The sequence below is a fragment of the Osmerus eperlanus genome, chromosome 11 (genome assembly GCF_963692335.1).
Source record: "Osmerus eperlanus chromosome 11, fOsmEpe2.1, whole genome shotgun sequence".
Taxonomy (NCBI): domain Eukaryota; kingdom Metazoa; phylum Chordata; class Actinopteri; order Osmeriformes; family Osmeridae; genus Osmerus; species Osmerus eperlanus.
In genome coordinates, this window is record NC_085028.1 from 16833347 (window position 1) to 16855272 (window position 21926).

At 51.6% G+C, this 21926-nt stretch overlaps 1 protein-coding gene across 1 annotated transcript in view; it reads right to left on the minus strand.

Moving 5' to 3' along the window:
* LOC134029425 (pleckstrin homology domain-containing family G member 2-like) overlaps window positions 1–21057 on the minus strand; it is a 33723-nt gene extending 12666 nt beyond the window's left edge. Inside the window, exons 1-2 of the mRNA XM_062473522.1 lie at window positions 20139–21057; window positions 8305–8382 (exon numbers count right to left, since the gene is read on the minus strand). Coding sequence (XP_062329506.1) covers window positions 8305–8353 — 49 coding nt within the window. The 5' untranslated portion in view covers window positions 8354–8382; window positions 20139–21057. The remainder of the gene's footprint in view (window positions 1–8304; window positions 8383–20138) is intronic.
* Between the last annotated feature and the right edge of the window lie 869 nt (window positions 21058–21926).

Below are 21926 nucleotides of genomic sequence, written 5' to 3' on the forward strand. Positions count from 1 at the left end.
TGGGCCAGGTTCTACCGGGGTCTACCTCAGGACCCGGGCCAGACTCGCAGAACCACCGCCCTGGGAGCGGTCATCAGGCGAGACAGAACCAACTCTCCGCCAGAACGTCCAGATCGCCGGGGTCTCACAGAACAGAGATTCGCGGAACAGCAGGCCAGCACTCCTAACTGACAGGATCAAAGGAAAGGTTCTCATGGAATGGAACACAGAGGTCCAACAGAACCAAGGGCCGAGCCAGGAACCTTTCACAGCGACCTGGGCTTGTTTGTAGGAGCTGGTGGGGAGATGGACAGGGAGAGGGCCTCATGCTGACAGTAGAACTCTGAGCTCTAACCACAGCTCTGCAGCCTTCTGACACACAGGAAACCAGCCGTGTCAAGCTCAAGTCAGATTACCAGAGTATATCGTGTTTTTGTTCTTCAAAACATTCGCAACCCGCCACAACACCTTTGTGTTTTCGTACCCCCGAGGCCGGGGGCAGACAGGAAGTAGAAAAACACAACTTCCTTTGTGTCTAGAAGTTGATTGGACATGCCAGAGGTGACGGTGTGACCTATGGAGTGTGGCAGGGGTCAAGCTAGGGGTCCCTCACACCTGCACTACAGCCAGCCCTCCAACCAGTCACATTGTGTGCCAAATCACACAGGGCTTTGGGGGAAAAAAGTGAAAACTTAACAGACTTAAATCTATAAACAATAAAACCACAAGTCAATGCTTATTGTTCGAAGTATAGTTTGGGAGAATTCCTAAACTATAAGATTGAATGCCTGGCATGGTTGGACCTAACACAGAGAGGAACAGGAACTAGATTTTCTCTCTGCAGCAGCCCTGAGGAGAGAGCTGAGAGGAGGAGGGGAGAGGAGAGACCTGGGGAGAGAGGAGGGGAGGGGAGAGACTAGGGGATAGAGCAGAGAGGAGACACCTGGGGAGAGAGCAGAGAGGAGGAGGAGAGAGCAGAGAGGAGGGTTGCTGGAGCAGTCCAATCTGTCATGTCTGTTTCTCAACTAAAACAAACGAAGGAGAAAATAGAATAGTCTGAGTTTTATGGTTTAATAGGCATGAAGCACCACCAGATTAAACCATGTTGAAGACTACTGCCTGTCTGCCTGCCTGTCTGCCTGTCTGTCTGCAAGTCAGTTTACCTGTCTGTTTCACATTGAATGGTTGCACTTTCAGATCGAGGGAGAGAGAAGGAGGGAGATGAAAGGATGAGCTAGAGAGCGATGGAGGGAGAGAGAGGATGGAGGGAGGGAGAGGATGAAGGGAGGGAGAGGATGGAGGGAACTGAAGAGAGGATGAGGGGTTAAAAAAAAGAGTATGTGAACAGAGAAGGAAGTGCAGCAACCAACCACTTCCTGTGACAATGGCTGAACAGGTTTCACACCTGCTCGGCGTTGCTCACTAACTAAACCATCCACTGTCACCTCTGCAACTCCATATTTGGCTCCATGCTAACAGTTTCCTGTCACCTTCATCTCTCCTCAGAACACACTCCATGAACACGATCGATGATGCCGTGTGTGTTTGTGTCAGAGTGTGTGTGAGTATGAGTGTGTGTGTGTGTGTGTGAGAGAGAGTGTGGGCATATGTGTATGCGTGTGTGGGTGTGTGTGAGAGAGAGTGTGTGAGCGTGCGTGTGTGTGTGTTCTCAGAAGCCATTCACATCGGCAGGTCAGACATTTACATTTAGTCATTTAGCAGACGCTCTTATCCAGAGCGACTTACAGTAAGTACAGGGACATTCCCCCCGAGGCAAGTAGGGTGAAGTGCCTTGCCCAAGGACACAACGTCATTTTGCACAGCCGGGAATCGAACCAACAACCTTCTGATTAATAGCCCGACTCCCTAACCGCTCAGCCATCTGACCCCCCCCCAGTGTCCATGGTTTCTCAGCCTAGGAGTTTTCACACACCACTTTAAGGCATCAGGGCAGAATTAATTGTCTAAATTTGATTTAAGCAAACTCATGAGCAGCCTGAAGGATGCTGTTTATCTTAGCTGGCCCACATCCAAGACAAGCAGCTACTGACTGCAGTCTCAGATGCAGAAGATGACTGGGAGTCAGTGGAGGAGAGGACGAGGAAATATGCCCCGGGCACGGAGACAGATTCAGCGAGCTCGACCAGGTCGTCATCTCTGGCTGTGAACGACTCCGCTTAGTAAAATACCAGACCAGAGCCTTGTTGTGTGTGTGTGTGTGTGTTGTGTATGTGTGTATGTTGCAGTCAGAAGTAAATGTACACTAACACACCCTTAAAAAACGATTTCAATTAAGACAGACTATCTCATTAAAGTCAAATTAAACCTAATCTGTCAGGTGGTGTTTAACTGGAGGTTAAAACCAGGTCAATCTGTGCATAATCCTAAAAACACACTTAGTGTTTATACAAAGACACCTGACGCATATTGTTGCAGATAATTATATGGAAAAATGAATTCATGAGGATAATTGCGCCCAACTCACATAATTAGTAATTGCTGAAATTTCATAGCATCAATCTCTGTGATTTTCCATGGAGGGTTTCCAAGGAGGGAGGGGGGGGGGGGGCGGGTGTATCCTGGAAACAAGCGCTGACTGACTGAACACTCCACAATGCACTGTGTATGGATAGGGTTTCAATGCTTACTGTATGCGTGAAAAAAAAAACATTATGGGAGTGTGTGTGAGAGAGTGTGTGTGTTCGTGTGCAAGTGCACGTGTGTGTGCGAGTGAGTGTGTGTGTGATATGTGTGTGTGATACGCACTGCGCTCAATATCCACAGTTCTGGTGTTGTTGTGTCTCCAGGCAGCGTCTCATTCAGCTCCACTAACATGCTGCCCAGCTGGTGCAGAACTGGACCAAAGCATTGTGCCTGTCTGTGTGTGTGTGTGTGTGTGTGTGTGTGTGTGTGTGTGTGCATGTCTGTGTGTGAGCATAGCCAAACTGGACCAAAGCATTGTGCCTGTCTGTGTGTGTGTGTGTGTGTGTGTGTGTGTGTGTGTGCATGTCTGTGTGTGAGCATAGCCAAACTGGACCAAAGCATTGTGCCTGTCTGTGTGTGTGTGTGTGTGTGTGTGTGTGTGTGTGTGTGTGTGTGTGTGTGTGTGTGTGCATGTCTGTGTGTGAGCATAGCCAAACTGGACCAAAGCATTGTCCCTGTCTGTGTGTGTGTGTGTGTGTGTGTGTATGCACGTCTGTGTGTGAGCATAGCCAAACTGGACTAAAGCATTGTGCCTGTGTGTGTGTGTGTGTGTGTGTGTGCACGTCTGTGTGTGAGCATAGCCAAACTGGACTAAAGCATTGTGCCTGTGTGTGTGTGTGTGTGTGTGTGTGTGTGTGTGCACGTCTGTGTGTGAGCATAGCCAAACTGGACTAAAGCATTGTGCCTGTGTGTAAGTGTGTAGGCATATGTGGGTGTGTGTCTGCGTGAGTGGGTGTGTGTGTGTGAGCATGGCCAAACTGGACCACAAACAGGACAATCCAGCCATGTTCTGTTGATTCAACAACTATCTGCTCTGACGTGTAAATCTCCTAGTTGGATAGAGAGCGTGGAGGGTGTTGGGGTCAGTAAAAGCAGGCTGGGAAGTGTGTGTGCTGGAGGGGAATATTTGAGAGATGACGTGTAGCTGGAGCTAGCAGCTTCAGGATGGATCTGGAGCTAGCAGCTTCAGGACGGATCTGGAGCTAGCAGCTTCAGGATGGATCTGGAGCTAGCAGCTTCAGGATGGATCTGGAGCTAGCAGCTTAAGGATGGATCTGGAGCTAGCAGCTTCAGGATGGATCTGGAGCTAGCAGCTTCAGGATGGATCTGGAGCTAGCAGCTTCAGGATGGATCTGGAGCTAGCAGCTTCAGGATGGATCTGGAGCTAGCAGCTTCAGGATGGATCTGGAGCTAGCAGCTTAAGGATGGATCTGGAGCTAGCAGCTTCAGGATGGATCTGGAGCTAGCAGCTTCAGGATGGATCTGGAGCTAGCAGCTTAAGGATGGATCTGGAGCTAGCAGCTTCAGGATGGATCTGGAGCTAGCAGCTTCAGGATGGATCTGGAGCTAGCAGCTTCAGGATGGATCTGGAGCTAGCAGCTTCAGGATGGGGGGGTACACAGGGCTGCAGCGCTTCTCCCAGCCAAGCTAATGTTGCAGGCTGTCTGCCACAACACAGACTGGGGATGGGGGTGGGGGCGAGGGCTGGGTGGATGCCATGAAGGCTGGGCTGCAATGGTGTCTAGTGTCTGACTGTCTGGGACTAGAGACTACAGACAGAGAATGCCAACTACAACTCAAACTACGAAGACAGACTGAGTTCTGTTAAAACCTGAATGTAGCAATCAGCTCACACTTACATTTACATGTAGTCATTTAGCAGACACTCTTATCCAGAGCGACTTACAGTAAGTACAGGGACATTCCCCCCGAGGCAGGTAGGGTGAAGTGCCTTGCCCAAGGACACAACGTCATTTGGTTGGCATAGCCGGGAATCGAACTAGCAACCTTCTGATTACTAGCCCGATTCCCTCACCACTCAGCCATCTGACTCCCCTACACTTCCTGTCCCTGAGCCACGGTTGTGGTCCGGGGCACACAGAACAGAAACAACCATTGGTATTCCTGAGTACAAACGCTTTCATTTACCTACTGTTAGAACAGGGAAACATGCATCATACGACACACCTCAGCCACAGCAAACTACATTCTTCAGCGTCATCGTCAACACAAAACATGAAGTATCTTCAGAAACTAATGAAAGACATGTTTCTAGTCTCGTACATGATTGGTTTCAGACTGTACACAACCAGAGAGCAGCTCTCGAGAGTGAGAGAGAGAGAGTTTGCAGCACAAATCAACAAACCAGACCTGTAGCATTCTGGGACTGTATCTGCAATGGTTTAAGATGACCGCAGAATTAATTCAAAGAAGTGACATTTGTCAGTTAGGCAAGGCCTAGTGTGAACCGCCAGCCAGCTGCTCCTCCAGGGGAAGTACGGAAGTGGGTGTCCTACCTGCTGCCCAGGGACCTCACTCTGTGTCCTGGTGTCCCGGGAGCACAGGGGCTGATCAGAGCAAAACAGAGATGGCCAATCTCCCAACAGTCCCAGCAGGGTCTGCCTGTCTGCCTGCCTGTCTGCCTCTCTGCCTCTCTGCCTGTCTGCCTGCCTGCCTGTCTGCCTGTCTGCCTCTCTGTCTTCCTGTCGTTCTGTCTGCCTATATCTATATCAGGGAGCCATCCGAATAGCTCCGAGGCTGGCTACTCAGAATACAAACCACAAACTACATACACGCATGGACACGCAATGCACACACACACACACACACACACAAGCTGATATGCTAAAAGGACATGTACCCACCCTGCAGCGCCGACCTGCTGTGTGTTCCACACACCAACTCCACCAGTAATTACAATTGATTTGTTTTCCAGTAGCAACAACCACCCCACAGCCCAGATCCCTCTCTCACCTGCAGGTCTGTCGGAGGCCGGTCCAGCCCTGCGAGGGAAGCCCACCACGTACAGAGATAAGGAGAGAGAGAGAGAGAACAGAGACAAGGAGAGAGAGAGAACAAAGGAGAGAGATCAAGAGAGTGTGTGTGTGTCTGTGAGTGTGTGTGTTTGTGAATGCGTGTGTGTGTGTCCCAGCCATCAGCCTTCCTGTTTCAGCACACCTCAGAGAGCAAACCACTGAAGAACAGGAGGACTGATCATCAGAGAGGAAGTAGTCCTCTCTCTCTCTCTCTCTCTCCCCATTACTCTGTCTGTCTGTCTGTCTGTCTGTCTGTCTGTCTGTCTGTCTGTCTGTCTGTCTGTCTGTCTGTCTGTCTGTCTGTCTGTCTGTCTGTCTGTCTCTCTCTCTGTCTGTCTGTCTGTCTGTCTGTCTGTCTCTCTCTCTCTCTCTCTCTCTCTCTCTCTCTCTCTCTCTCTCTCTCTCTCTCTCTCTCTCTCTCTCTCTCTCTCTCTCTCTCTCTCTCTCTCTCTCTCTCTCTCTCTCTCTCTCTCTCTCTCTCTCTCTCTCTCTCTCTCTCTCTCTCTCTCTCTCTGCCTGGCCTGCCATGGAGCTCCAGGCCTTATTTGGTGTTGTGGAACACTGATGGTTTTGGGGGGAATTTCGAGTAAGATGTGTGTCGGTCAAAGACCGGCTTTCAGAGACGCACAACGTAAACAGATGACGTCTAGATAGAAGCTGATGGAAACTGTTTCCTCATTGACTGACTAACAGAACCTTGTGTGTGTTTGTGCGTGTGTGTATGTTTCTGTGCATACGTGTGTGTGTGTTTGTGCGTGTATGCATGTGTGGGTGTGTTTGTGCATGCATGTGTGTATGTGTGCAGATGCATGAGTGTGTATGTGTGTGTACCTGACAGGCACATATGACAGGATGTGTCAGGGCTCCTGACTTCTTGGTGGTGACTAAGAGAACCCGTTGCCTTGGCAGGGGTTGCTAAGCGACGGAAGCAGTGTTCTAACCAGCTTGGTGACGGACATGGCAGCTGGTCTTTGATGGTTCGTGAGCAGAAATCAAAACATGGAGATCAACAAACTGTTGAGCCATTACCCTGCGCTGCCTGGCAGAGTCACACCAACACGTAGACACAGAGATGCTTTGTGTGTGTGAGTTGGGTGTGTGAGTGTGTCCGTAAGTGTGTGTGTGTGTGTGTGTGTGAGTGTGTGTGAGAGAGAGAGAGAGAGAGACCTAAAACACAAGCCACTGGAGATTCCAACAGCAACAAGAATACACTCTTTCTCTGCTGGAACACACAGACTACGAAGCCTATATAAGTCACATCAACACGTTTAACAACACTGAAAGCTGTCAGGTATCATATAGCTTCTTAAAGCAGCCGAGTAGGCCTCAGGGACAGGCTGGGCGCTGGGGACTGGAGGCAGGGGGCTAGTTAGCAGAGAGACTGTAACACAAGGCTGGAGCTAAACACTGAGGGCTGGCCGCCTACTGAGCGTGAAACTGCACACCGTACTCCAGGACCCTCCTGACACACTACTGAACCCTCCACCTATAAAAAGCAGAACGTACACAAATTAAAAAGAGACGTATTAGCTGTAAAACACACTTGGAGAACCGAATGACAGTGTAATTTGTCAGATTGATAGTGTGTGTGTGTGTGTGTGTGACTGTACAGCACACACGAGCACACACGAGCACACACACTTGCACAACACACACACACATGCACAAAACACACGCGCACACAAACACACACACACACAGCCCTGTTTCCTTCTGTTTACATTAAACCTTCCAATGAGAAGTGAACACCCTTAAACGATCTGGATTGTGCTGGCAGTACACGACCACAGCGTCCCGGCCGTGTTTCACCACCACTCCTGTCAGCAGCTCCACTCTTTGTTGGGAAAATATGGGAGGAGGGAGGGAAGAGAGAGGGAGGCAGACATAGAGAGACAGAGAGAGGGAGGGAGACAGAGAGAGGGAGGGAGACATAGAGAGAGACAGAGAGAGGGAGGGAGACATAGAGAGAGAGAGGGAGGGAGAGACAGAGAGAGGGAGGGAGACATAGAGAGAGACAGAGAGAGGGAGGGAGACATAGAGAGAGACAGAGAGAGGGAGACATAGAGACAGACAGAGAGAGAGAGGGAGACAGAGAGAGAGAGAGAGGGCGGAAGACATGGAGGGACAACAACTAAATAAGGCCCTAAAAATAATCTCAGTTCAGTTGCCTCTCCCAGTCTCCCCCCTCCCTGCCCTGCTCTGTGTGTCTGGGCCAGGCTGCCGTGCCGTTCTCCCCCGCCGACACTCTTATCTTGGGCGTTCTCCCTGGCCCGTGTTCATGGATAATCATATCTGCCGGGCCACTTCTACCCTCCATTTCCCCATCCTAAACATTATTCAGCGCTGTATTTAACCCGGCGGCCACAAACACACAGGCACAGCAGAACAGGGGGATGTTAGCTTTAACAAGCAGAGTTGTGTCGCACCAGACTCCAGACAGCACTGAGGTTAGCTGTAATGCTAGCTTGTTATTCTGCCACAGACTCAGACCCAGGTAGTGCTATGGTTAGCTGTAATGCTAACTTGTTATCCTGTTGCAAGCCAAGTCGCTTGGCAAAACTTGCTACAGGAAGTTGAACTGACAAACATTGTTCCAAGTTTTTGGGGTAATATTGAGATATTTATCTAAACTAAACATGACCTTACAGCAGACTGTACAGATTTTATTTTACGAAGTGAAATCAGGATTCAGATCCGCTTTGTCGTTCTTCCCCCAACTCAACAGCGTAGCTTAGTAACAGACGTCTGATTTTCAGCCCGGCTTTCATCCATCCTATAATAACCATGCCTCTGGTTGACCTCTGACCTTGGTTGCTGAGCTTCGTCTTGCTGCCACGGCCCGCCCCCTCAGGCATGATGTGATGATGTCACAGGAAGAGGAAACCTGCGAAAGACAACCAACCAATCAGTGAGTGGCATTGATCAATCAACTAACCAACCAGCCTTTGACAGGAAGACGTTTTGCAGAATCAAGCCCACTAAAGGGCACAGAAGCCTGGATGGTACTTTCCACTCATGCAGAAAGCAGTGTGTGTCAGGTGAGCCTGCTGCTAGTCACTGTGTATTCTGCAGAAGGTCCTGTGTTCAGACAGGAGGTGGGAGTCTGCATGCCTGAGCTGCCCTCAGTCTGGACAGAGGAGGTGGGAGTCTGCAGGCCTGAGCTGCTCTAAGTCTGGACAGAGGAGGTGGGAGTCTGCAGGCCTGAGCTGCTCTAAGTCTGGACAGAGGAGGTGGGAGTCTGCAGGCCTGAGCTGCTCTAAGTCTGGACAGAGGAGGTGGGAGTCTGCAGGCCTGAGCTGCCCTCAGTCTGGACAGAGGAGATGGGAGTCTGCAGGCCTGAGCTGCCCTCAGTCTGGACAGAGGAGGTGGGAGTCTGCAGGCCTGAGCTGCCCTCAGTCTGGACAGAGGAGGTGGGAGTCTGCAGGCCTGAGCTGCCCTCAGTCTGGACAGAGGAGGTGGGAGTCTGCAGGCCTGAGCTGCCCTCAGTCTGGACAGAGGAGGTGGGAGTCTGCAGGCCTACAGTCTGGAGTCTGAGCTCAGAGGAGGCAGAAGCCAAGCTGAGTTCTCTTTATCAGCAGCACAGAGTCTTCCGCTTCATTCACTAACAGAGGAAAGAGAGAGAGAGGGAGGAGAGAGAGGAGAGGAGAGGAGAAGGGGAGAGAGAGAGAGATTGAGAGAGAGAGAAAGAGAAAGAGAGAGGAAGAGAAAGAGAGAGGGGAGGAAGAGAAAGAGAAAGGGGAGGAGAAGGGGAGAGAGAGGAAGAAGAACAGTGGGACTCTGAGCCAAAGTCATTAAAGGCTGAAACATGAGAGATGCTGTTTGACAAAGCAGAGGGGAAGAGGAGGAGATGGAGAGGGGAAGAGAGGGGGGAGGAAGAGAGGGAGAGAGGGAGAGTAGCCTCTGAGAAGATTTTTTCTTTCTCCACTAAAACGAGGAGAAAACAGAACATTTGTAATGTTTGGCTGGGAAACAAGAATTTGCTCTTCTGTGTGTGTGTGTGTGTGTGTGTGTTTGTGTGTGTGTGTGTGTGTGTGTGTGTGACCCCATGCCCTCACCCTTCACATCCTCTCCTGACCCACATCTCTCACCAGACAGCTGAGCAACTGAACCACTGACCCACTACATGACACACACCTCCAGAGAGTCTCGCTACACACACACACACACACACACACCCGAGACAGTCTCCATCTCTCTTTATACACGCACACATCTGAGACAGTCTCCATCTCTCTTTCTACACACACACACACACACCCGAGACAGTCTCCATCTCTCTTTCTACACACACACACACACACATACCCGAGAGACAGTGTCTTTACACACACACACACAAACACAGGTAATAGAGGACGCGGATCAACCACGTCCATCATGGATTGCTGAAACACAGGAAAAAAAGGTTGGAAGCCGCACTTCCTGCAGACAGGCCTCCTCCAGCTGTTCAGAGCTGCAGGAGAGCAGCCACACATCTCCAGTCTGGCTGCTCTCTCCTGCTGGCTGCTCTCTCCTGCTGGCTGATCTTTCCTGCTGGCTGCTCTCTCCTGCTGGCTGCTCTCTCCTGCTGGCTGCTCTCTCCAGTCTGGCTGCTCTCTCCTGCTGGCTGCTCTCTCCAGTCTGGCTGCTCTCTCCAGTCTGGCTGCTCTCTCCTGCTGGCTGCTCTCTCCTGCTGGCTGATCTTTCCTGCTGGCTGCTCTCTCCTGCTGGCTGCTCTCTCCTGCTGGCTGCTCTCTCCAGTCTGGCTGCTCTCTCCAGTATGGCTGCTCTCTCCTGCTGGCTGCTCTCTCCTGCTGGCTGCTCTCTCCAGTCTGGCTGCTCTCTCCTGCTGGCTGCTCTCTCCAGTCTGGCTGCTCTCTCCAGTCTGGCTGCTCTCTCCTGCTGGCTGCTCTCTCCTGCTGGCTGCTCTCTCCAGTCTGGCTGCTCTCTCCTGCTGCCTCCATCTCCCTGTCTCTCTCTCCTCCTCCCTTCACCTCCTCTCCTCCATCTCCTCCTCCCTCCATCTCCCTGTCTCTCTCTCCTCCTCCCTCCACCTCCTCTCCTCCATCTCCTCCTCCCTCTATCTCCCTGTCTCTCTCTCCTCCTCCCTCCACCTCCTCTCCTCCATCTCCTCCTCCCTCCATCTCCCTGTCTCTCTCTCCTCCCTCCACCTCCTCTCCTCCATCTCCTCCTCCCTCCATCTCCCTGTCTCTCTCTCCTCCTCCCTCCACCTCCTCTCCTCCATCTCCTCCTCCCTTCACCTCCTCTCCTCCATCTCCTCCTCCCTCCATCTCCCTGTCTCTCTCCTCTCCTCCTCCCTCCATCTCCTCTCCTTCATCTCCACTCCTCCCTCCCTCTTTCTCAAATTATGAAAGAACTCTCCGGAGCCTCTCCAATAACCAGCGTCCTCGAAAACACATTTTACCGCAACTCCATAACTACCACTTCCGCCATCCCTCCTCCTAATTCATTTTCTTCTTCATTTTCATTTCAAAACCCTCTCATACCACTATCGCCTCATAAGAAACCATCTGAGTTTCTCTCTCTCTCTCTCTCTCTCTCTCTCTCTCTCTCTCTCTCTCTCTCTCTCTCTCTCTCTCTCTCTCTCTCTCTCTCTCAATCTCTCTCTCTCTCTCCCCCCCCCTTCTCTCTCTCTCCCTCCCTCTCTCCATCCGAGTCCCAAGCAGAACCGCGGTTCCACCCCATGTAAACTGTTCTGGCTCCGGCGCTTGTTTGCTGCAGGATTCCTGGGTTGTAGAATGGTCCGTGTGGTCAGAACAGAGACTACCCAAATCCTAACTGCAGCTTTCTAATACTGTTTGTCTGTGGGGGCGGGCGTGGGGGGGGGGGGAGTTTTAATTTACTGAAACACGCAGTGAGACAAACAACATAGTGTTTGAGAGAGGGGATGAGGAAGAGGGGAAAAGAGAGAGAGAGAAGGAAAGAGAAATCAGGGAATTGAAGAAATGAAGTGAAGATGGAGAGAGAGACAGAGAGAGAGAGAGAGAGAGAGAGAGAGAGAGAGAGAGAGAGAGAGAGAGAGAGAGAGAGAGAGAGAGAGAGAGAGAGAGAGAGAGAGAGAGAGAGAGAGAGAGAGAGAGAGGGAGGAAGAGAACGTGGAAGCAGTCCAGCATGTGGTTAACCACCTCTGAGGTTACAGTGAGGTTAGAAAGTGCTTCAAAGTTCCCCCTTACAGCCCCACAGTCCCCCTTAAAACACACACACACACACACACACACACACACACAGTGACACACACCCACTAACACACACTGACAAACACACTGACTAACACACAAACACACACAGCGTGTCCAGTGTTGCTCCCTGCTAGCTAGCGTGCGAGGACTCTCATCACCATGAAGAACAGACACCTCTGCAGCTCTGCTTTGTCATCATCACCATTCCTGTCCCGTCCATCAGCCCGCCCATCCAGGTGTGTGTGTGTGTTAGTGTGTGCTTTGCTTATCCAGGTGCAGCCAGTGTTTCTTCACTACCATTTAGCTGTGCAACTAACTGAGGACACACACACACACACCCTCTCACTGACAGAAGCTGATGGACAGAGAACAGCTGGACAGCTGTGTGTGTGTGTGTGTGTGTGTGTGTGTGTGTCTGTGTCTGTGTGCATGCATGTTGCATTCGTAAATATGTATGTGTGTGTGTGTGAGTGCCTCTATTTAATGTCTAGAGTGAGACATATGCATAATTGCATGTCTAGGTGTTTGTGAGTGTGGCTGTGTGTGCCTGTGTGTGTGTGTGTGTGTCTGCAGGCTCCACATCTCATAAGCTCTCTGCCATAAAATGGTTACTATAAACGTGTGTGTTCATTACAGCCTTGCAGAAGACTGGAGGAGATAAGTACTGATGAAGAAGGCTGACTGGACCCTGATCACAACCACCAGGTTGTGATCACACACACCAGCCCAGGTCTCTCACACACACGCAGGAACACACACACACACACACACACTCACACACACACGCAGGAACACACACACGAACCAACACACGCAGGAACACACACACTCACACACACACACACACGCAGGAACAAACAGACACACACACGCAGGAAGAAACACACACGGGGAGGAACAAACACTCACACACACGCAGGCAAGGGAGACCCAGGACAGGAGGTTTGTGACTGCAGGAGTTGAAAGCAGCATGGACGTCCTGACACGAGCCAGGGGCTGTTTACCTCATCCACATCATCATCCTGAGACAGCTCAGCCAATCCTGCACAGGTCCTGGGGCCTCCACCACGCCGCGATCCTTATCTCGCTCTCTGGAAAATCACAGCGCTGTGACATATTTCATATTTAAAATTTCATATCTGGATGTTTAGATGAGCTCATCGGACAGACCTGGAGTCTGTGTCGAGTACGCCCGCTGAGACACTGTCACGCCGCCAGACAATACGACAGGATACAGACCCTCACTTTGAGTGTGTGAGTGTGTGTGTGTGTGTGTAGTGACATGCACCATTCAAAGGCTTGAGAAAGGAAGGGGAGAGGGGGGGGAGAGGGGGGGGAGCATACACAAAAACGAACTCTCCTTGCACTGTGTCTGCTGGACTGAGGGAGGTAGCAAGCTTGGAGGAAGGCAGGGCAGCCAGGGGGAACAGGGGGGCAGGGAGGGAGGCAGGGCGGAAGAGAGGCAGGGGAGATAGGGAGGCAGGGAGGAAGGGGTTCAGGGAGATAGGGAGGCAAGGAGGCCAGGAGGCATGAGTACAGGGAGGCAGGGGAGATAGGGAGGCAGGGGTTCAGGGAGATAGAGAGGCAGGGGGAGGGAGGCAGGGGGGAGAGAGGTCAGTGTCAGAGCAGCAGCTGTATTGCCCATCCAGAAACAGCTTGTGAACCTGCAGGCTGTCCAGGCTAAAGCTGACCTGGAGCTTTCTCTATGAATGTACAGTGTGTCTGTCTGTCTGACTGCTCCCGTTTGAGTTTCTACCTGTGTGTGTGTTTCCACACGTGTGTGTGTGTGTGTGTTAGTGTGTGTGTGGTCGGAGGGGCCCAGTCGGTGGTCCGTTCACCGGGCCACAGTCCAGACTCTTCTACACAGCCTCCCCCTGGTCTGATTCACTACAAAAGCGCTCTATTGTACAAGGCAGGGCGGGGGCCGTGTGTGTGTGTGTGGTTGTGGGGGGGAGGTGGGGTAAACACACAATGAAGCAGGATAGGTAGGGGGTCCTAAATGAGCATGTAAAGCACACAGTAGTAAACACACACACGCTCAAAGACACACAATACGCACACACATAACTCACTTCTCCTGACTCATACAATTCAACACAAATACACAGAGACAGGGAGGTGTGAATCCAGCAGGGTCTGTATGCAGTGTGGTAGAGGGAGGGATGGAGGGATGGGTGGTTGGTTGGATAGCAGAGAGAAAGAGAGAGAGAGAGAGAGAGAGAGGCCCAGGCCGGTCCTGGTCTGGTCTGTACACTACCCTATGTAGGTCAGAGTGTGTGTGTGGTCTCTCCTGCGGGCGCTGCTCTCTCCTGCTGAGGGGCAGTTGTGCCATTGTCCTCCGGACGCTCTCCCTCAGTGAACCGGACGCTCTGATTGGCTGGACAGAGACGTGTCCTCATCACCCAGACGCCTGAACACATCGGCGACCCCGTGACCTCACACACTGCCGTGTTGGAGCCCGGCGGAGGAGCAACCAGGAAGAAAACAAAACCTCTCTCTCTTTCACCCCTCGTCCTCCTCTCGTCCTCCCCCTTTACTCCAGGAGTGCTCCCTCCCTCCCTCCTCCCTCCCTCCCTCCCCCCCTCCCTCCCTCCTCCCTCCCTCCCCCCTCCCACGAGTAAACCATCACCCCCATCAATCATCCCACATCAGGGTTAACCGGCGCTGAGCTAACTCAAACCTCACACTCGAACCTCGGAGTGGGACTGTCGAGGAGGCCCTTGGCCGGCTCGCTAACGTCTCTAGAGGCTCCAGAACCATCTGAAGCAAACCCGCACAACAGTGCCTCTGTGGGGGACTGCAGACACCTGAGCAGGCTTCCTGGACCCTGGAGGACCATGGTGAGGGAGGGGCAAAGGCTGACGGCCCAATTGCAAGACTGGATTCCCGAACGTTTGTTTACTCCAAGGCCAATCAGCACAGTCCTTTGAGACTGCTGTGCAGAGAAATGTGAGTGTGTGCACATGTGTGTGTGTGTGTGTGTGGACACAGTACACATGGCAACATGTGTCCTGGATACATAAGCCCTACATGACTTCTCTGAGTCTGGAACAGATTTGCGAGTCTGAGGCAGAGAGAGTGTTCTAGAACAGTGTTCACTGTTCTAACCACATTTTGGAGTCATCAGCAGATGGACGTGAGCACTGGGAGATGACGGGCTGGAGCTGCGGTGCGTCTAGGACAGACCTGTAGACAGCGTCTAAGTTCTACTAAGGTCAACCGCAGATGTAAATCATAGCTCTGGAACATTTCAATATTTTGAGCAGGGTGATGTTTAGATAGATCATAGAGTGGGTTGTTTTGAGGTCCGATCCTTGGGAACCTCATATATAGTTATGACCCTGGGTTTGGAGGGTTCTGGGGTTCCCCTGGTTCTGCAGTGTCTGGAAGTTCCCTGGTTCTCTAGTGCTGTGATCCTGTACCGGGGGGGGGGGGGGGGGGGGGGGACACTGTGACATCTACGGTTCCTGCAGCTCCATAAAAGTGTCATCGCCCAGAGTAAGAATAGAGCAATAAAGAGTGTGTGTGTCTGTGTGTGTGTGTGTGTGTGTGTGTGTGTGTGTGTGTGTGTGTGAGATCTAAGACCCTCTCCAACCTGCCGGGGAAACTCCCTTTATCTTCCTGCCTGCTGTGTGTGACTAATAATAGATGCTGAAATTGGACTGTTACGAGGAGAGCTGTCTGCGTGTGTGTGTTTGCTAACAGTTTAGGAGCCAGGAGAAACAGTGATGTCATGAAGCGATCGTGTCTAAAGACAGATAGAGAAGAGGACAATAAAACTATGAGTCATTCCACGAGAGACAGACAGACCCTGAAATCACCAGTCAGCCCCTCCACACACACACACAGACACACACACACACAGAATACACCTTCATGTGGAATACTGTTACACACACCTGCACATCAGTGCAACCACACACTCACTGCTGTGTCTGACATGACACAGGAGATACATTGTCCTCTCTTTCTGTATATCTCTCTCCCTCAGAGCTCTCTGTCACACACTCTCACTCTCTTTACTTTATCTCTCTCACCCTCCCCTCTTTGTACTTTTCTCCCCCTCTCTCTCTCCTCCTTCTCCCCTCTCTCTCTCTCTCCCTCCTGCTCCCCTCTCTCTCTCCCTCCTTCTCCCCCTCTCTCCTCTCTCTCCCTCCTTCTCCCCCCTCTCTCTCTCTCTCTCTCCCTCCTTCTCCCTCTCTCTTACTCTCTCTCTCTCTTACTCTCTCTCTCATCCCCTCCTTCTCCCTCTCTCTCTCTTATCTCTCTCTCTCTCTTTATCTCTCACTGTACTGATGTCTTCCAGGTCCACCATCTCTCATGTCTCATCTTCAGAGTGAATCATCTGAGGGCTGAAACACTGAGATGTTGCATCCTCTCTCTCTCACCTTCCCTCTCTCTCTCACCTTCCCTCTCCCTCTCCTCCTCTCTCTCCCTCTCACCTTCCCTCTCTCCCTCTCTTCCTCTCTCTCACCTCCTCTCTCTCTCACCTTCCCTCTCTCCCTCTCCTCCTCTCTCTCACATCCTCTCTCTCTCACCTTCCCTCTCTCGCTCTCCTCCTCTCTCTCTCACCTTCCCTCTCTCTCTCACCTTCCCTCTCTCGCTCTCCTCCTCTCTCTCTCACCTTCCCTCTCTCTCTCACCTTCCGTCTCTCTCACCTCCTCTACCTCCTTCTCACCTCCTCCTCCTCTCTCTAGCACCTCCTCTCTCTAGGTGTGAGGGGAAGGAGGAAGGAGGGGGGGGATTGACCTCCAGGAGGAAAAGGTATTAAGGTTCCATTTGTGACCTGGGGAGGAAAGGGGAGGAGAGGGGGAGGAGAGGGGGATGAGAGGGGGAGGAGAGGGGGAGGAGAGGGGAGGAGAGAGGGAGGAGAGGGGGAGGAGAGGGGGAGGAGAGGGGGAGGAGAGGGGAGGAGAGGGGGAGGAGAGGGGGAGGAGAGGGGGAGGAGAGGGGAGGAGAGGGGGAGGAGAGGGGGAGGAGAGGGGGAGGAAAGGGGAGGAGAGGGGGAGGAGAGGGGGAGGAGAGGGGAGGAGAGGGGCCCTCGAGCTTACATTGAGGGGGAGAGGAGAGGATGAGGTGGTGAAAGAGAAGAGAGAAGGTCTGTTTTCTGTTCCAGGGGAGGAGGCAGGGAGAGGGGGGAGGGGGGAGGCAGGGAGAGAGAAGGCAGGGAGAGGAGGCAGGGAGAGGAGGCAGGGAGGCTACTGTCAAAGCAAACAGGCTCACCCAACGCTGAAACATCAGTCTCACTCTTGTTTGCTTTCTTCTGTGAAGCCATCCTTTGACATCCAATCTCCTGGCATCCACAGAACAACTCTCCAAATGCTCAAGGCCTGTTGTCTGGGCCCAGCACTTCCTGCAGTCACAGCTACACACCCATGTGAAATGTAAACCTTTACACAATTCAAGCAATGCCACATCCTGACGCTTCACTGTTTATAATGTCAAAGGCCTCAAGCCTTTGACATTAGAGAGAGAGAGAGAGAGAGAGAGAGACAGAGAGAGAGAGACAGAGAGAGAGAGACAGAGAGAGAGAGAGAGAGAGAGAGAGAGAGAGAGAGAGAGAGAGAGAGAGAGAGAGAGAGAGAGAGAGAGAGAGAGAGAGAGAGAGAGAGAGAGAGAGAGAGAGAGAGAGAGAGAGAGAGAGAGAGAGAGAGAGAGAGAGAGAGACAGAGACAGAGAGAGAGAGAGAGAGAGAGAGAGAGAGAGAGAGAGAGAGAGAGAGAGAGAGAGAGAGAGAGAGAGAGAGACAGAGAAAGACAGAGAGAGAGAGAGAGAGAGAGAGAGAGAGAGAGAGAGAGAGAACAGCCCCGGGCTGGGCCCGAGGGGGGGGGGGGGTCTTAGGGGAGAGGGAGGATTGTTCGGACTCAACCAAAGAGAAGAATGGTGGCAGGAATCAGTCATGGAATCTGAATGCAGCAACAGGAAGTCAGAACAAGCTCCAACTCTCCCTGCAGTGCCTGCCTCCCTGCCTCCCTCCCTCCCTTGCCTCCCTGCCTCCCTGCCTCCCTCCCTGCCTCCCTGCCTCCCTCCCTGCCTCCTGCCTCAGCCCTCTCCACCAAGGCCAGCACAGACAGCGCTCCATCGGGACACAAGGACAAGGTAAATGGTAAATGGACTGCATTTATATAGCGCTTTTCTACCTTAGCAGCACTCAAAGCGCTTTACAATGTTTGCCTCTCATTCACCCATTCATACTCTCACTCACACATACCGACGGCAGCGAGCTACCATGCAAGGCGCCGGCCTGCCAATCGGGAGCAACTTGGGGTTCAGAGTCTTGCTCAAGGATACTTCGGCACATGACCTAGGAGGAGTCGGGGATCGAACCGCCAACCTTGCGATTAACAGGACAACCCTCTCTACCCCCTGAGCCACAGCCGCCCCAGTGAAAATAAACTGGAGGCAGGAAAGGATGCCTGGGAGAATGTTGGAGGCAGCACAAGCTGTACTGTGATGTTGGAGGCAGCACACGTTGTACTGTGATGTTGAGGCAGCACACTCTGTACTGTGATGTTGGAGGCAGCACACGCTGTACTGTGATGTTGGAGGCAGCAACACGCTGTACTGTGATGTTGTTATAGGAGGCATTAGGCCTCATCTCTCATCTCCCTGCCAACACACACACACACCAACACACACAAACACAACAGACACACGCACACACACACCAACACACACAATAACACACACACCAACGCACACACAATAACACACACACCAACACACACACAACAACACACATACACCAACACACACACCAACACACACACACCAACAGACACACACACCAACACACACCCCAACAGACACACCAACAGACACCCCAACACACACACCCAACACACACCCCAACACACACACCAACAGACACATACACACCACCAGTAGGTCAGGTTGCGGGAAAATAGTAAGCAGCGATGGTTGTGTCTGGCCGTCTGCCTGGAGCAGATGTCTGGATGTGAGCGCTCCACACTGGAGAGTCCAAGCTCTCCTCTACTTCTGCTCTGAAAATCATCAGAGTAACGGGAGGTTGGGAAGGGTGGAGGAGGGGAGGGTGGAGGATGGAGGTGGGGAGTGGAGGGTGGAGGTGGGGAGGGTGGAGGAGGGGAGGGTGGAGGAGGGGAGGAGGGGGGGGTGGAGGAGGGTGGAGGAGGGTGGAGGAGAGGAGGGTGGAGGTGGGGAGGGGAGGAGGGGAGGGTGGAGGAGGGGGGGTGGAGGAGGGTGGAGGAGGGGGGGTGGAGGTGGGGAGGAGGAGGGTGGAGGAGGGGGTGGTGGAGGTGGGGAGGAGGAGGGTGGAGGAGGGGGGGGTGGAGGTGGGGAGGAGGGGGAGGAGGGTGGAGGTGGAACCCCCTCCAGGAGGGGGGTTAGCCCCATCAGACACACAGCCTACAGGGTCCATGGTCGCTGTGTGTTCACGTGAGAGAGAGAGAGAGAGAGAGAGAGAGAGAGAGAGAGAGAGAGAGAGAGAGAGAGGAGAGAGAGAGAGAGAGAGAGAGAGAGAGAGAGAGAGAGAGAGAGAGAAAAGAGCGTCGGGAGAGAAAGTGAAAAATGAGAGAGATAAGGGTGAGGAAGGGGGAAGGAGGAAAGGGTAAACGGGATGAGGAGAGGTCAATTAAGACCATACTGGAAAGACAGAGATGTAGGTTTTATTAGTGCACACCAGATAGTTGACATTCTTCTTGATTTGCAGGAGAAGTTCATGTTTGCAGAGAGGGGAGGAGGGCAGGGGGGGGAGGGGGAGGGGGGGGAGGGCAGGAGGGGCGGGGGGAGGGGGGGGGGGTAAAGAGGCAGTAATGAAAGCCATTGTTTAAGTATTTTAGACTCAGTCTTAGTGCTTGTAGGCTACATCTGTTCCTCTCTCTCTCTCTTTCTCTCCACCTTCTCTTCCTGCTCCACTCCCCTCTCTCTGTCTCTTTCCTTCTCTCTCTTTCTGTCTCTGCAGGGTTGAAATTCCCATGTTTCCCAGGGAACTGCTTTCGTTACAGAGCGAGATCAACTGCCACAACGACGAAAGAAAGATGTCTTCCTTACACAACGATCAATAAAGATCATCAATAAACGTGTTTTCTTTCAGCGGCAGCTTTAGAGTGAGTCCAGTCTGTCATAATATTTCGCTTGGTGGCTAAGCTCCAGTCAATCATTGATCATTAGCACTCTTGGACCATCGCTTATCGGCTACTATGACGACAAAGACGACTTCACCGCTCTAATATCAAGATATAGAAAATCAATAAACTAAATGTGCAACAGTACAGCCTCCCTATGCTGTTTGTACCCTAAGTCAGATGGTGTGATCATCACGCACTATTGTTCAAAATAAGTTTTTTATTAGAGGACATTTAGAGAATTCCTAGAAAACGCTCAATCTAACCATAAAATTGGCCCAATGGGATATACTGGACATAATACAACATTGTGTTTTGACTGTTTTTAAAGCGAGACACGGTTTAACGTATCATACCTTTACAGGTGTGGAGAGAGGAGGCATGCAAAGGTGTCCGGTCTGTATCAGCGGTTGTCTTCCGACTCCGGTAATAAACTCCTTTGGAAACGAACTGTACTTTGTCACTATTTTCTTTGTTTATCGCGGACTCAGGACGCATTTGACTGAATACGCGTTTGCTTGACGAGGGGGGGGGGGGTAGTTTTGCAGTTTGAAGTTTTCCTTGGTTTGGTCGGCGACGAACTCTTTTGAGTCGCGAAGAAGAAGTTAGCTCTATCCTTCAATCCATCCTTATCGGTGTACGAAACGCTGGATGCGCGTGTTCATCTACTTTTCCATGAATTGGTCTGTCGCTGGTCGTCATTCTCAGAAAGTAATTGTTTCACATCAGCAAGCCGGGGCTTGTTTAGCAATCGCGGTGGAGAATAGCCAAACTAATGTGGACAAGCTATCAGTTGCCTGAAGTCTCGACAGACTGCCGCTACATCCAGTCAATAATTCCCTCCGTAGGCAAAAAGTGAGGGGTGTGTTTTAAGAGAGGGTGGGCCGCGGCTCACAATCTCAAAACGCTAAATTGTTTTTTTTCAGAATCAAAATTGGTACATGGGCTCTTTAGTCACAACTTGAATGAAAAGGTTTCCTTAGACCTTGCCTTTGAATGTCACTTGTTCTTCTCACACGAACACACACACACACAAAGACGAGCGCGTAACGGTCTGGCTGACTAGTGACAAGATCAGACAGATGTATTAAAGGAGACAGTTTTCGTAGCTGACAGGGAGGGAAAATGCGTGCCTCTCTTCAGACAAGACGACTCCGGGAACTTCCTCACAGGAGGTTAACTACAGTGAAGAATTTGTTCATGTTTTAGCGGTGTCTTAAAAGCCTCCCCAGCTCGTGCACGCCATATGCCATTCCTTCTCATAGTCGTCAACTGTAAAATGCAAAACTCTTCGGTTTTTCTTTGTTGCCCCTTTGTCGTTATTGGAATAAGTCAATGCTACATCCGTGACCCTTTTCACGGATCACGGCTCTTGACTACCTAATAGATGTCAATTTGTCAAGGTATTTTGGTGCACGCGATTTAGAGTAAAACAGCTATGGCGCGCGGATGATGGATGGGCACTTTGAACCCAGCCGTGGATAGCAGATTTGGTTGCCACTGAAAACACAGGGGGCACTGATAGTTCACACACACACACACACACACACACACACACACACACACACACACACACACACACACACACACACACACACACATTCTCTACACTGTGGTTAGGGACCAAGCGGTGCCTCATCAACATTACCGACTTTAATGGCCTGCTGTCACGTGCCAACATGGTCTGAGTCAGTCACGGTTCAGACATCGAGAACCAAACGGCGGTGAGAAGCTGTGAGTATCTCCGTCACACCGGGGGCTCCCAGTGCTGTCTGGTTCACGTGCACATCTGGACAGGTTAATTACTAATAACACCGCATGTAAACAGTTGGTTGCCTAGGAAGCTGCGGGAACCGTTTGGTGGATTGGATATGTGAAGGTCATGACAGGAAAATAAATAGAAGATAAAGTCATATAAGAGCATATCATTTTTCCTCTTTTTTTCCTTTTGGCAATATAGCCGTTGTTTGTTCACAAGTCAAAGTAAATCTTGTTATCTTTTATTCAGCTTCACATTTTCTCCTAATTTTAATGATCTAGATGAGCCTTTCCTGCCTGTCTGTCTGTCTATACTTCTTGTCTGTCTGTCTGTCTGTCTGTCTGTCTGACTGACAGTCACACACACTCATCCACGCTGAATGATA